Genomic DNA, 16,182 nt, shown 5'->3' with positions numbered 1-16,182 from the left:
GCTGTTGCCCCCTACTGGTCATACTGTGAATGACAGGTGGATAAGGTTACTGTAGACTAGATATTTTTTTACTGGAACAGTTACTCTTTGTGCCCTGTCGTTAATGCCCTTTAAATCCTCAGTCAAATGTGGGTTTTGTACTAATGAAAGCTCATCAGGTGTAGCGGCTGGTGTTAGAAAATACAGCCTCAAAATGATAAATACTTTAATCCCACAAGGGAAGTTTGTGTTACAGCAGCAGGATAAAGAATACAAATAGTACAGTCTTTAATAAACATTGAGCAAACAACAAAGTTAAACTAAAAATGCTGCAGGCGCCTACTAAGGGCATTATTCTATGAGAATGCAAAAATGTGTATATATATACTACAGACTGACACTGTAAGACAATAATGAATATTGCATTCATAAATAATATATACACTATAAATCTACAAAACAAAAAGCTCTGTGACGGTATAATACACAATATCAGAATATTTCAATAAATTTGCCATAATTGAAATGTGAATCTATTAAAACAAGGTGCATTATAACTGTTAAGTATAACTGCTTAACACTTTGGTTATTGTTGAACTAAAGTGTAAACTTAACCCTTCAGGAGCTGCACCATGCTGTCATATAATAAAACTGAAAAATATTTTCTGTCTTGGATCAAGCTTTTTAACCAGCTGCTTACAGCCTTGTTTTTCCATCATGTGATCACATCAGTCACTTCCATCCACGTTTGCCCTTCCTGTCATATGGAGGTGCAGTCAGCGAGTTCCCCAGCGATGCTCAGTGGAGTCATTTTACATTTGGGTCACACAACACCAGCTGCTAGTATCTCCCTCTTTATGGCAAGGTTTTACTCGGTGGTGTGTTTTTTGCCTCAAGTGGTGAAACACCTTTTGTTGTTTCCACTTTTACTGGGAACATTTTTCCTCCTGTGTTTTGTTGGAGGGTTTTTGAAGTAGCTCGCTTTTTAGGTACCAAATGGTCATCAGAGGCTGATGGATGGCTCTCACTGTCAGACATAAATCATTTATCATTTACAATTGTATCGTGTTTTTTCTTTTGCGGCTGAGCCGGCTCATTGTGGAGTTTTTGACACTAACATGTACACATTTTCTATTGCAGACAGCCAGGTACTCAGCTTTGATTGCTGGGATCATATATGGCAAAAGGAGATATGGTAAGTTGTTACTAGAACTGTCCTTTACTGCAGCTGTGTAGTGTAATGAGGTCAAACACTTCCATTCATTGGGCAGAGCTTCTTATATACTACGTGCTGTGTAAGACAATAGTTGTATCTCATAAATCAGGAAACTGCGTGTCTTTTTCTTCCACCTCAGCTTAATAAATGTTCTGATTTGCTCAGATCACCTGAAGCCTATTGCAGCGGAAGAGAGGAGGATTGAGGAGGAGGAGAAGAAGGTCCGTGAAGAGCAGGAGCGCATCGCCAAGCAGCTAGCAGAAGGTACCTTGTTCACGCAGACATACTGTACAGCTCACATGTGGACGTCTCAATCACGACTGCATTGTCAAATCTCATATTTTGCTCTCGTCCTCACAGCAAATGAAGACAGCATTCTGAAGTAAAGCGTTGGAGTGCTGTTCCAGGATGTCCACGTCCATGTGCAATTTCCAACCTCTTCCACTCTTTCTGGAGTAGCTATGGCAAAATGGGGTCACTGCCACTCAAAAACACTCCTATTTTGTGGACATGTTCACCGTTACCTTTGATAATACAGCAGCCCTTTGGTTTTCCAGATATTGTGATTTAATGTTAGTCATGGATTATTGAGTAAAGCTTTTGAACTCTTAATGCCATATATGCACTGTGGTCTTTGTTCTCCTTCAGTCAACTGAATTCCCGATTGCTTCTCCATTAACACTTTTTCATATTAAATGTAGAAATATATCATTATTTACAGTTACCTTTTTTTTGTTTTACTGCCAACAACTTTTTGGATCACTGGTTTCCATTTACAACATCGACTTAAAATTTGCACAGTTGTCTGGGAACCATTTATGAAGGGGTGCTGGTTAGTTTAGTAAACCTCTCATTTCTTCTTCAGAAATGCTGATGAAACACGGAGTGCATTGATTTATTTTTTTCCTCCACTTTCGTGCACCTCCGTAATGCTGCTCTGTGTAAGTTGATGATGAAAGCACTGTTCCCTCCAACCTCACTCCAAGAGCACAGGTTGAACAGGATTTATACAAATCCTGTTCAATCCAAGGAGCTTTTGAGGTATTATGTCCACTTTCTCCAGCCTTCACTTTAAGCTTTTCAATAAAGACATAAGAAGTATAACTCTGTGTGCGTGTGAACCACATTTCTTTAAAATAATTTAACAGGTGGTCACACGTCTGCCTGAGAACTAACTGGCAACATGGCTGAGGTGATCTGTAGTTTTTGTTACAGTGGAATGACTTATCCTCTTAAATCCTTTTGCCAGGCATTCACAATCTTTTCTTTGAAAGCCTGAAAGAGCCTTTTAGATGTTGGCACGGTGACATGCCACCAGGCCCTTGATGTCAGTTTTAAATAAGACAGCCTGGAACACTTTATTATAATTTTATAGATTTAAAGGTAAAAATTTACTTATTTTGTGGCTGATCTTTAATTTAGATTTACTTATTTAAATGCATAAATATGACTCCAAAGTTTGAGTCATATGCTCTTTATTTGAGATTCACATGTCTGTCACTCTGCTCAGTCCTGCTGTATTTCTGAACCTGTGGAAAAGTTCATACTTATTGTCTAAACTTCCCATTTAATTAAGATTACAGTTCATGTGGAAATTAATTTTCACTTTTAGTGTGACCCACATTGGTTGGGTGTTAAAACAATTTTAACAACCTCTTACTTTTGGTTTAATTGCATCGCCTAAAAATAATTTCTATTGTTTCCAAAGTCCAGAGTTATGTCATTAATTATTTTCACTAATGCACAAAAAGATAGTTTTGTAAAATGAAATTTTAATTGGGAGAAAAGTGAATGGCTAGTTGAGTATCAAAAGAGTTACTGCAGCCTATGATTAAATAAGACGGATGCATATATTTCTACACTCAGCTGCTTGTTATACAACTTGAACCAGTCATCAACCTGACATGGCTCTGGTCCAGATCTGATCAACCTGAGCTCCCTTCCAGTTAAGCAAGTGCGCGTCTGTAACAGGATCATTTAAACCTGTCGTTTGTTTTCAGATTAGAGATGCAGAGTTAACACTGCTGACACGTGACTGGTCACATCAGTGTCGAAGATTTGACTGCATTTAAAAAGGTGAGGACGTTGGGCACAAAGGTCTTATGTAATATCTTCAGGACAGGTTATTGTTAGAACGACAACAATGACAGGGCTGCCAGAAAAATGCAGCCGGATTTACCGACACACTACTCGTCTTAAATTGGCTTCCTTACCTTACAAAAATATCTCCCAAGAGCTGTTAGAGGGATTACAGTGATCTGGTTACGTTTGGATTCTGGGACACAAAAACTGAAAAAACAAAACAAAACCAGTTGCTCGACATTTGACTCCAAAATTTGTAAAATCAAAAGAAGAGCTTTTCTTTATCCTTTTTTCTTCTAAATAAACCATGTAGACGATATATAATATCGTAAAGTGAGCGCTTTTGGAATATAACTTCACCTTGATACCTGTAAAACAGAAGCTTGTGCATTTTTAGACCTCTGCACATGCAGGATGCATAAGTGGTGTAAACTTTCTATAATGCAGCTCAGCTGTTTCCTGTGTGACACATTGCAGGGCGAAGCTGAAGAAGAGACAGATTACTTAACCAAGTAAGTGGCAGCAGCCGGGAACACCTGAGCCTGTGCTGACCTAACATGACCCAACATCCAGTACATATATATAATTTTTTTCTTTTTTTGCAGTTTTACCAGTTGTACATTTGTACTGTTTGTTGAAGGTGGAAAACAGATTTTTGATTTCTTTCCACTGGTTGTTAAAGTTTAAGAACTCACAAAATACATAATTTTAGGTTAAAACATCCTGAATAAAACAGAACAGGCAAAAAGGCTAAAGAGACGGAGCAGTAATGCTTAATCTACAAATAGACTTGGCAGAACAAAACACTAAGTTAATTAGTGCAGTGATTTGTTTTATCGTGTTAAATTAATATTAATAATGATAACAGAAAGCATTAATGCTCTTGGAAAAACTGTCCCTGTTCAGGGTTTTGGGAATATCTTGAACACATTTAAAGGAAACACAGATGCAGTAGAAAGACAGAATCTCTCTTGAACCCTGCATCTTTCTCAGGTTGGGTAAATCTGTACACTTTATACATTTTCATGTATCCTCAGGGCTAAAAATACATTTGCCTGCTCATGTAAACACCTTTGCTGTGCATACGTGACCTGCGGCTCAGCCAGCCTTATCCTGCCGGGCATCTGTTATCTTGTATTCCATTATGTAGCCCTGCACTGAATTACATAAAGCCTGCTGAATCTGGGGGTTCATCAGCTTACGCCGGCGGATTTTGTTAACTGGATAAGCCGTAGATTTAAAATCTGAAAATAAGCAGCGAGCCTGTCTGTGCGTCGGGTATAAAAGGCTCACACAGCGTCTTCTCACCACAGTTCACTGCAACAACTCTGCACTGAAAACGTCTTGTGGCTTCTTCATTCCCTACTTCAGGTAAGGAGATGCTTCTTTTAAGGGACTTGCTCAAATTTTTACAAATAAATATGGAGCTCAAAGAACAACCCTTTCTTGTTCTTAAACCATTTATGAGGATTTTAGTGTCAAAATGATTTAGGAATGCTGACTTTACACCTTTATATAAACAAATCATAATACAGTGTTAATTTGGGTTTTGCGTTAGGATGAATTTTCAAATCTTTGCTCTGGTGATGATGCTTCTGGCCTGTGTGGAGCACAGCCTGGCCTCCTGTGTGGTGGACAGCTTCACAGTCAAACAGGACTTTGACCCCAAAAGAGTGAGTACGCAAATGTGTCTTTTAAGGATACTTCTTAACCCTTTCATTACGAGATCAAAAATTGAAATATATTCTAAGACTTTTTCTGTGTATTTTTGAACTTTCTGTAATCTGAATTAGCTTGACTGTATTTATAGTAACACTGGTGTATAATAAGTAGTTGAAAAAATAACCAAAACAGGAACAAAATGATCAATGTGGCTCATGTATAAACCAGAACATCATCGGCATACAATCACACATATGAACTTGTGAACTATGTGCTACTTACTGTGATATTCACACATTTCAGTGTGTATATCCATACTATAGACATGCCAATCAAAATAAAGCTCATCTTTGCCCTTTCTTCCCTATAACAGTACGCAGGGAAGTGGTACGCTCTGCAGAAGAAAGATCCTGAGGGTTTGTTCCTGCAGGACAACATCTCTGCTGAGTACACGGTTGGCGATGATGGCTCCATGGTGGCCTCCTCCAGAGGCAGAGTCACTCTCTTTGGGTGGGTATTTGCAACATACTTGGTAGCAGCTTCAATGTGAGGTCATGAATACGCTTGCATTTGCTGCATATTTCCTCTCCTCTGTATTCAGGTTCTGGGTTGTCTGTGCTGACATGGCTGCTCAGTACACAGTCCCTGACCCTGGCAGCCCTGGTAAAATGTTTATGGACTACCAGGGCCTGGCCAGTTACCTGTCCAGTGGCGGTAAGCCTGCTCATCATGTTCTCTTTGTCACTCTGTCTTTCCTTCGTGGAGCTGGGACTAATTTCTCATTCCTGACTTCTAGGTGACAACTACTGGGTCATTGATACAGACTATGACAATTACGCCATCACCTATGCCTGCCGCACCCTGAAGGATGACGGAACCTGCGAGGATGGCTATGCTCTAGTCTTCTCCCGCAACCCCCGTGGCCTCCCCCCTGCCATCCAGAGAGTGGTCCGCCAGAAGCAGGAGGAAATCTGCATGGCCGGACAGTTCCAGCCTGTGCTGCAGTCCGGTATGTAAAACAAGGACTTGTGTTGAGGATTGTTTAGCTTAAGCTCTGATGCAGAGAAAGAATTTTAAGACTTAATCTGACACTTGTTCCTCCTCTCTGTTTTCAACAGGAGCTTGCTAAACAAATGCTCATCTGGGGCATGTTGAGCAACCCTACATTAAAGTGGATCCAAGAGAATAAGCCTGTCACATTCCAACTATGTGACCAACATCAGATAAATCCAATCCAATCCATAACCCTGTGAAAACTTTAAACCTGCCACAACAAAAATACAATTTAAATCCACTGGAAACTATTAGCGATGGAGTGGATATCATCAAATAACCAGCTGTATCAAACTGTCACACTGGTGGGTAACATCTGCACTGTGCCATTCTGCATCGGTGACAATAAATTTTGTAAAGAAACTTGTGGTGGCTTTTTATTTCCCTTAACTGCACTTCATATCTACTGTTCACTTATTTATCCAATCCCGTTTATTCACTCTTTTGAAGTGATTCGCTTGAAAAATTAGAAACCCAAATTTTTGAAGTCACAGGGGATGTTTCCTCCAAGGCAGAGGAGAAAGAAAGAAAAGGATGTGTTTAAAGAAAAGTCCTAAAACTTGTGCTTATCTCATCTGAGCCTTAATCAAATCAGCAAAGATGTACAGGAAAGAGTTTCAAACACCAACCAGGCAGAAATAGAACAACATTGTGGTCCCACGACTTCCCCCTGCACTTCAGATGTAGCAACACCCTCAGACAGAAACTGGTTCATCTCAATGCACTCCCAAACACAAGCTGAATAACACAATGTATGTTGTGCGGCGCGGTGAGTAGTGCTCGGACTCTAAATAGGAGAAACCAAACAGCCACCGTAGAAGAGCCACCTCAACATGACAACATCTGCACCTGAACGATAAAGGTCACTCTTTCAAGGATGCAAATGTCCACACCTTGGACCGAGAATACAGATGTTTTCAAAGAGCAGTAAAGGAGACGATCTGTGTCCACCATCTTTGACCAGACACCGGATATTAGAAACCAACAATGCAGTCTAGAGATCCCTTCCCAAGCGTCTCAAACCTCACTTACACCTTGCCTCAGGTGACCTCAACATGATGGGGTGGGGCGAGGATTCAGTGATTTCACACCTTGACTCACATGATTACAGCTGACCACATACAATGCTTTATTAAATACAAAATCCACCAATCCAAAAATTTACATTATATAAAACAATAACAAAACATAACATAACAGCCAGCAGACCAGATCTCGGACTAATGCTCCTCTGAATATCTCTCTGGCAGCGAGTACTCGCCGGGCCTTCCCCAGTAGTCCACAGCTCGAACTCTGTACAGACCACTAACCTCCTGGTCCACTACAGAACACAACAGAGACCATGATATTATTTCTCTGTACAGTCAGACTCTAAAGGTCTCAGATTTAGAAGAATTTAGTGTGAATTCTTACCTGGTGAATAAACATAAGAAGTAAAAATAGTGTTCTGGGTGCTGATTTTGCCGAATGCCTTGCCGCCTGTGGATAATTCCACTTCATATGTTTTGATGCATCTGCGAAGCATAACATAATAAAAGTGGTGTTAGCCTTACTAACGTTGTCCAACCTTTAAAGGATAAAGATGCATATAATACATTTTAAAGCAGAGTGAAATGAAATGTTTTGGATGAGAAACACCTACTTTGAATTGACACAGTGGTCAGACCAGATAATAAGGACTTGACCTTTAGTGATCCTAATGAAGTGTAACCCGTTGACCTGAAGAAGGTCAAATATAACGCAGTGTAAAAATATAAATCTGTGATTAATTTTATAGACAACAGAGCATTTAAAAACATACATTTATTACAAATTTAGCAAATAGACCTACTCATAAAAACTCGCCTTGGCTCTATAGACTTCTTTCTAGCTTAAAATTAAAAATATAATCAATTAAAATATTTTAAAGCAGCTTCAGCCTTCTTACTATTTTCTAATATTGTCTTTCAGACTCATTTATGACACGAGTGTAATATGAGATATTTTATCTATACAACATTGTGTTGTGTTGGTACTAACCTGGTCTGGCACAGCTTTCGGCCGGGCACAGACGTGGATGAGGAGGACGGAGGGCACCGGCAATTTGGCTTTCAGAATCAGACTGTCTCCTGCAGGAACGTCCAAGGGTCCGTCAGTGTGGGGGCCCTGAGACAATGACACATCAGGTCAACGCGTGTCTCAGTGCACTTGAGAGAGCAGGAAAAGGTCAAAGTGATCTGTCAAATCAGTTCAAGTCTTAAAGACTCACATAAAAATAATCTCACAGGCATCAACTAGATAACAAAAAATGATGAGAGTTCATACTGGGAGGAAATCCATGCTTTCACAGTGTGGTGTGCAGAAAACTTCATCAAAAATAAAAAAAAAATAAAGGCAGAGAAGCCTGTTTAACTCGGTGGAATGAGGGAATCATTGCACGGCGTAAAGTGTGCCACAGCCTTCGAGGCTCTTTCATGCCTGTCACGTGTGCTCACTGACAACCTGCTCTCTTCTGTAAAGAGAAAAAGGCACCAGTAGCTGTTCTGCTGATCTCTCGGGAACGCCAATCAAGCCGCACGGTGCTGGGCTGTGACCATAGATGCCGCTAAAGAATATCAGGACCACATGCAATCCTGATGAAGTCCGATTTTGGCAGTATGCTCAGAAATGGACATTAACAACTCGCTCAAGGTAATTTTTTTAACTGACATGTGGTGATGATCAAGTCTTCCCCTAATTTTCTCTGAGTAGTGTATCAAACAGGATAGATAACTTTTAGCTTTCGTGTTTTGCTGTACACTGAAAAACATACAATTATAATTGCAGAAAACTAGAATATATACTGTCCAGCTGTCCTGTTTACCTCCACACTCCTGAGGCATCTGAACTGCTCTGCTGTGGGGTAGTCAGGGCTCCCCATGTTCTGCCACAGCTCGTAAGGGTTGGTTACATTATTGTCCAAGTAATATGTGACATACATTAGACCTGGATAACAAACAGATAGCAAAGAGGAGTAAAATTAACCAAACAGACTTACAGAAATCATCACAGATAAACAGAAACACTCCAAATCCCTTGACAGTGTTACCGTTTTGTGCAGGCAGTCCTTTCAGTGAGACAGTGACATCGTCGGTGATGGTAGAGGTGCTGTTGTCCTCACTGTTGTACACCAACACTGCTGCCTGCCAGCTGTCTGAGCCACCGGGCATTACGGGTTTGTGGCTACTGGCGAGAACTCCCAGTGTGCCGTTGTGGCCTCCTGATGAGTTCACAACCTGAGCCAGAAGCTGGGTCTCTCCTAAAATTTGAATCACAGGGACACATACGAATTAAATCATGTTTAAACGATTCATCCCCTTTCCCCCCCGAGGGAACATGTGTTCTAGGGTAAAGATGTCACCTAGCAAAGCCAGCAGGGCCATGACTGTGAGGACGGGCTTCCTGATGAGTTGAACATGAGGCGGCTGAGTGTTGTTGACCTGGAAGCGGGCGGTCAATGTGCGCTGGGTGAAGGGGTGTGGGTGGTAGCTGAGGAAGGCATTGTCGTTGCTCAGCAGGGTGTAGTTGATGGTGCTGTTTGGGTTTGCCATCAACATATCCTGGTGCTGGTTTATAATCTTTTGAAGGTGGACAGCAGAGGATTTGATCAGGGTGATTTAACTGGCGGAGAGAAGCTACTCGTAACACACCGACAACAAATTAGTTCTTTTATCCCATACCCACATTTAGACTGGTCTGATGAATACATTTTATGAAGTTGTCGGGGTCATTTCTATGGGAAGAAGATCATACACAAAATATGGGGGCATTTGCTAATCTCTCCATTACCGATTAAAGTTTGATGTCCGGCAATTTAGAGCTGCCGTGCTCACATCAGCTATTTGGTACGGTCCTTTTCAGGTTTAAATGAAAGATATTGTTCTAGACTGGACACTTCTAACAAACATAAATTCCCACGTGAAATATTTTTTTCCACCCATGCTGTTCGTTTAAATGTCTTCGCCTCACCTTTACCACCATTGCAGCATAGGTCACATCAGCCCTCCACTCCTGAGGCCTGGACCACCCTACCAGAGGATCAGCCTCGTCATTGTAAACAGGCAAGCTGCGAAACTTAGGGAAACGCTCTTGGATCTCTCCTACAGTCTTGATCTCCTGCTGGAGGATGGGGAAGGAGTAGCCTCCTCCCTGTAAGATCGAAGACAGGAAGTCAGCCTGGAATTAAGCAAGTTTGTGTAGTAATAACTATAGTTTTTCCTAAAACAGCTGAGTCTATGAACATAATGATAATTATATTTCTCTGGCAACTATAAGCACAAATCTAGAGCATAATCAAGGCTGCTTTCATTTTCTATTTGCTAAGAAAAGAAAACACCTTTTTGTGCAGGGCTATATAGTCCAGTCTGACCCCAGTCTCTCCAGTGAAGTAGTTGGTGCCGTTGTAGCAGTGCTGCAGCATGGCCCAGCAGTACGGGGAGTGTGGATGGGGGTGACAAGAGTCTCCTGGACCTCCAAACCTCAGGAGTGTACTGGCAGCACGCAGACCCTCAGAACAGGCGTCATAGTAGTTTAGAAACCCTTGAGAAAAAAATGATAATCCACAGCACAGCACTGTCATACTGTCTGGCGAGAACATTTGAATTTCCACAAATTTATAAAAGAAGCTCCAGAAGAATTGGTTTAGTGCTTTTAGGCATAACTTCATATAATGTGTGTGCCCGTTTACATTCACATAACACTATTATAAACACAAGCTCCAGATCTATAAGAGAAAATAAGTAGGGGGGTGGGGGGGGGACCCCCAGACTTACCTTTCATCAATGGTAACAGTTTATAAACACAAACACACACACACACACACACACACACACACACACACACACACACACACACACACACACACACACAAGCCATGCACAATGTCTCACAGGTTTACCTTGAATTGAGACAGTAACATTATCAAAGTCATGGTTGTTGGGCTCATTCCATGTTTCAAAGTTCCATCGAGAAACACTTCCCAGGCCATATTTGTCTGAAATTTACAACAAGCAACGACAGTCATCACAAAACGCATGAGCAGGGTGACACAGTGCAGATTAAGCCATTTAGTTTCAGCTAAATCACATGTTTACATGCCCGCCACAGTACATTTTCTGACTGATTTCTGAATACTTCAATTGGGACCATTTTAGTCAAAAAAATGACTGTTATTCATTATTTTAATGCATAGTAATTTGTTATGGCTCTCCTATTGGACTTCACTGTTCTTCACTGTCGTCCTTTTTAATATTCTTATTGATTATGCAAAAAAAGTACGAAACAAAAAACTAAACTAACGATGTCTGCTTCAACTCACTCACCAATGTACCTCTTGGCTATGAGATAAACCAGATTTCTCCACTCGACCACTTGTGATTTATCCTCAAAATCAGTGAAGTAATTAGAGACACTTCCCATCAGTTCAAATCCTGCAACAGAGAACAGGAAAATCCAATTACGTTTTCTGATATACAAATTTCTGATGTTTAGCTAACAAATTAACTAAATGGTAAATGGACGTACATAGCACTTTTCTACCCTCCTGGAGCACCTAAAGCACTTTATACAACATGCCACATTCACCCATTCATACAAGCACTTTCTTCGGTGCTTCCTAACCTCCTAGAACCTGGCGTCCACATATGTGGACATCACATTTTGGGTTGTCTAGACCAAAATACACAACTTTGCAATACAAGGAACTGATAACCACGTACGAGGACACCATACTGCCACTCTTCTATCAAAATTTAAAACAAATGTCCTCATATGTGGATCCAATTTTTCTCAGAAACAAAAATCAGTTAAAAAAAATCATCAGGTAATTCTTTGTTTTTACATTAATCAGGTCCCAATCAGCCCAAATAGCAAACAGAAGTTAAAAATGCATGTTTGGGTCTTAGGAGGTTAAGCTAACATTCACATAAATTCATACTCCAATGAATGCATCGGAGAGCACCTTGGGGTTAGTATCTTGCCCAAGGATATTTAGCCTGCAGACAAGGGCAGCCAGGGATCAAACCACTAACCTTCCAATCAGTAGATGACCTGCTCTATCTCCTGAGCTACAGCCACCCCAAGCAGGCTAGGCTAGGCAAGGCTTTAGATTTTGTTGCAAGAGAATGTTTTTCTGTCATCTGACCTACTTCAAAATTGGCTGAGGTATTACTCGAGTAATAATAATAATGGACTGCATACAGCGCTTTTCGAGATCCTCAAAGCGCTTTACACTATTCATTCACTCACTGGTGGAGGCAGCTACAGTTGTAGCCACAGCTGCCCTGGGGCAGACTGACAGAAGAGAGTCATATTGCACCATCTGGCCATCACCAGTAGGTGGTAGGTGAAGTGTCTTGCCCAAGGACACAACGACCAAGACAGACAGAGCTGGGGATCGAACCGGCAACCTTCTGGTTACAAGATGAGCTTCCCAACCCCCTGAACCACGGTCGCCCGCGCAGGGTCAACTTTTGTGGTAGTCGTGACCACAGAAATTATGTTTTACTCTTCCATGACCTCATAACGAACAATAAAAAGGTATGAAAACAGATGACAAATGTACATCAGGAATAAATATAACAGGACTGTAGTACAGTACCTGGTTGAAGGCCATTCATCCATAATAGCTCTATCAGCCGGTCCAGTCTAGTGAAGTTATATTGAGGTTTTCCTCCAATATCTCTAAAATTAAAAAAAAGTTAGATGAGACCACTCTTAGTACTACTGTAAGTTATAACCTACAAAAACAACATTCAAAAAGCTTGTCTTCGATCGCGAGCGTGTTATAGCAAACATGACCCACCACATGTCATGCTACTTGCTACCTACTTGCTTGTTCATTTACTTCACTTACTGTGCAGTCACCAGCTCCAGCATCCAGTGTATCCTGACCTGCTGGATCCCTCCATGAGGAACAGAGCCCACATAGGCCAAATTCAGCTGCTGGTCAATGCTCAGGTCATACTCGTGGGCCTGCGTGTGAGGGAGCGGGGGGCTGGACACAAAACACAGACAAACATTTAGCTTTGTGCTATATCTACACACACTCACTGGGCATTTTATTAGGTACACCAGATTGGACCCCCTTTTTCCCTGAACTCACTTAGTTCTTCATGACACAGATTCAACAATGTACTGGAAACCATCTTCAGAGACTTTGGTCTGTAGTGACATGACTGGCATAACATAGCTGCTGCAGATTTGTCAGTGGGCTGGTGAATATGGAGGCTATTTGAGTACAGTGAATTTTCAAGACACCAGTTTGGGATGATTTGAGCTTTGTGGCACTGTGTGTGATGCTGGTGCTGACAGATGTGATCAAAAAAGGATGAACATCGCCAGCAACAATACTCAGGTAGGCTGTGTCGTTCAAATGATTCTTAACGTTTAGTAAGGGACCCAAAGCATGCCAAGAAAATATCTCCCACACCATGACACCACCAGCAGCAGGCAGGGCCCTCATGTTGTTCATGCCAACCCTGAATGAGTGGCAGATACTGACACTCATCAGAGCATGCATCATTAATGTGTTCTTAGTTGTCAGAAATTTGGTCTGCTGCTGTAGCCCATCCACTTCCGGGTTTGATGTCTTGTGTGCTCAGAGATGCTCTTCTGCATACCTTGGCAGTGAGTTACTCCATAGTCTACCTTTCTCCCTTTACGCTCAGAGAAAGTCCTACGTGTTCCTAGTAAGTGCATCGTTTTTTAAATACTTCCTCTGAAGTATTCTGCTACAGTGAATATAAAAATAATTCCACAGTCAGTGTCCCGTTTCAGTGAATCTCTGCTTTCTGGCTGACACTTACTGCTCGGCGCTCACACGGGAAAAGTTAAAACTGGACCTACCAGAAACCAGTGCTTCTCCAGAAGTGTTTAAGATCTCCTGTCGGCCTTTGCACGTCAGCTGTGATAACATAGGAAGCGCTTGAAGTTTCGGAAATGCAAAGGAGCAAAGCTAGAAATGTAAACGTTTTCCACACCATCATATTTGCGACCCGCTAGCTTAAACGGCTACAATAAAAAAACAAAAAACAAACACGGTGTGTTATAAAGAGAGTGGGGAAGTGTGACTTAAACGTCGTCTGTGAGTAAATAGGAGAAAAAGCTCTGCCATAGCTCAACTAGACACACTTAAGACACCAACAAGTGTTTCTAACAAACTAGCAAAGTGCGACTGCAGTCATGTGAACACAACAACGTAGATTACATGCGACAGTGTTGTAGTCTTTTAGGGAAGTGAGCGGTGCATCAGTTGCATGGATACAAAACCACTGCACATTCAATTAAACACAACATTCTGCAGAGTATCAATGATGTAGCTTCTTATTATATTATCGATTATTATATTATCGAGGCAGAAGATGGAGAACCAGCTTCAGCAAAACAACGTTGGTGAAGTCTGGAGAGGCCTCAGAACCATCTCAGGCCACAAACAGCAGAACTCTCTGCCTGGGAGGGATGTGAGATGGGCAAATGAACTGAATCATTTCTTCAACAGATTTGATTCAACCATGAGACAGTCTACAACATCGGCTGCAGACTCACCCACCCCCACTGCTGCTGTCCCACCTCAGACACTTCACACCTCCTCTACTCACCCTGCTCACTCCCCCCCACCCCCAACAACAGCATCCAATACACACTCAACACAAGGCTCCAGCCTGTCTCTCTCAACCACCCAGGTTAGGAGGGAACTGAGGAGGATTAATGGCAAGAAGGCAGCGGGTCCAGATGGCATCAGCTCGAGGGTCGTCAGGTCCTGCGCGGACCAACTGTGTGGGGTGATGGAGCACCTCTTCAACCTGAGCCTGAGGTTGGGAAGAGTCCCACAGCTCTGGAAAACCTCCTGTGTTGTACCAGTGCCAAAGACTTCACGCCCCAAGGACCTCAACAGCTACAGGCCGGTGGCTCTGACATCCCACCTGATGAAGACCCTGGAGCGGTTGGTCCTGGCTCAGCTTCGGCGCCTAACAAGCTCATCACTGGACCCACTTCAGTTTGCCTACCAGCCTGGCATTGGAGCGGATGATGCCGTCATTCACCTCCTACATCGTTCCCTCGCTCACCTGGAGACCGCTGGAAGCACTGTGAGAATCATGTTCTTTGATTTCTCCAGTGCCTTCTCCACAGACTTCTCCCACAATTCCACCCAGTGCTTCCTGCAGAAGTTCTCTGATGACTCTGCAATAGTCGGCCTCATCACTGATGGGGACGACAAGGAGTACAGAGGACTGACTCAAGACTTTGTGGACTGGTGCCAGCTGAACTACCTCCAGATCAACGCCAGTAAAACCAAGGAGCTGGTGGTAGACTTCCGCAGGCACAAGCATTCTCCACTGCAACCACTGAACATCCAAGGTATGGACATTGAGGCTGTGGACAGCTACAGGTACCTTGGTGTTCATCTGAACAACAGACTGGAATGGACTCATAACTCAGACGCCCTCTACAGGAAAGGGCAGAGCAGGTTGTACCTGCTGCGGAGACTCAGGTCGTTTGGGGTGGAGGGCCCACTCCTGAAGACCTTCTATGACTCTGTGGTGGCTTCTGCTATCTTTTATGGTGTGGTCTGCTGGGGCGGCAGCATCTCTGCTGGGGACAGGAAGAGACTGAACAGGGTGATCCGAAGGGCCAGCTCTGTTCTAGGATGCCCTCTGGACCCAGTGGAGGTGGTGAGTGACAGGAGAACGGCGGCTAAGCTGTCATCCCTGTTGGACAACATCTCCCACCCCATGCAGCAGACTGTGACAGCACTGAGCAGCTCCTTCAGTGGGAGACTGCGGCACCCACGGTGTGGGACGGAGAGATTTCGCAGGTCTTTCCTCCCCACTGCTGTCAAGACTCCACAACAAAGACTTTAACTGAACAAACACACACATCCACACATGTGCAATAACACTAAGTGCAATAATCTTTTCTGGCATCGTTGTATTTTTACTCAGTTGTATATAGCATTCGTATTCTATTTTTATCTTATTGTATACTTTTATTCTATTTTATTCTACTGTATATAGTATATTATTTTATTCTATTCTGTACAGCTGTGTACTGTATTTATTCTTATTGTATTCTAATTTTTGCGTCATAACTTTTGCACTGTCCACTTCCTGCTGTGACAAAACAAATTTCCCACGTGTGGGACTAATAAAGGTTATCTTATCTTATCTTAGATG

General features: G+C 42.3%; 2 protein-coding genes across 2 annotated transcripts; one reads left to right on the top strand and one right to left on the bottom strand.

Moving 5' to 3' along the window:
* The first annotated feature begins 4,534 nt into the window (after window positions 1-4,534).
* On the top strand, window positions 4,535-6,355 carry LOC146561913 (purpurin-like). Its single transcript, XM_085293353.1, has 6 exons — window positions 4,535-4,648; window positions 4,836-4,950; window positions 5,313-5,449; window positions 5,541-5,653; window positions 5,736-5,948; window positions 6,058-6,355. Exons 2-6 carry the CDS (start codon window positions 4,837-4,839, stop codon window positions 6,066-6,068), a joined length of 588 nt encoding a protein of 195 aa, XP_085149479.1. The 5' UTR covers window positions 4,535-4,648; window position 4,836; the 3' UTR covers window positions 6,069-6,355.
* Window positions 6,356-7,097: 742 nt separating this feature from the next.
* On the bottom strand, window positions 7,098-14,226 carry idua (alpha-L-iduronidase). The gene is made up of 14 exons (XM_085293067.1): window positions 13,856-14,226; window positions 12,864-13,004; window positions 12,609-12,691; window positions 11,332-11,439; window positions 10,908-11,003; window positions 10,347-10,549; window positions 9,980-10,159; window positions 9,372-9,588; window positions 9,060-9,269; window positions 8,835-8,956; window positions 8,012-8,137; window positions 7,635-7,711; window positions 7,406-7,506; window positions 7,098-7,313 (listed from the first exon to the last, which is right to left on the bottom strand). Exons 1-14 carry the CDS (start codon window positions 13,993-13,995, stop codon window positions 7,213-7,215), a joined length of 1,905 nt encoding a protein of 634 aa, XP_085149193.1. The 5' UTR covers window positions 13,996-14,226; the 3' UTR covers window positions 7,098-7,212.
* Between the last annotated feature and the right edge of the window lie 1,956 nt (window positions 14,227-16,182).

Source organism: Mchenga conophoros, linkage group LG12 (genome assembly GCF_057382185.1).
Source record: "Mchenga conophoros isolate Kocher_MC1m ecotype Shallow Benthic linkage group LG12, M_conophoros_male_GT1.1, whole genome shotgun sequence".
Taxonomy (NCBI): domain Eukaryota; kingdom Metazoa; phylum Chordata; class Actinopteri; order Cichliformes; family Cichlidae; genus Mchenga; species Mchenga conophoros.
This window is presented reverse-complemented; position numbering and strand designations above follow the sequence as displayed.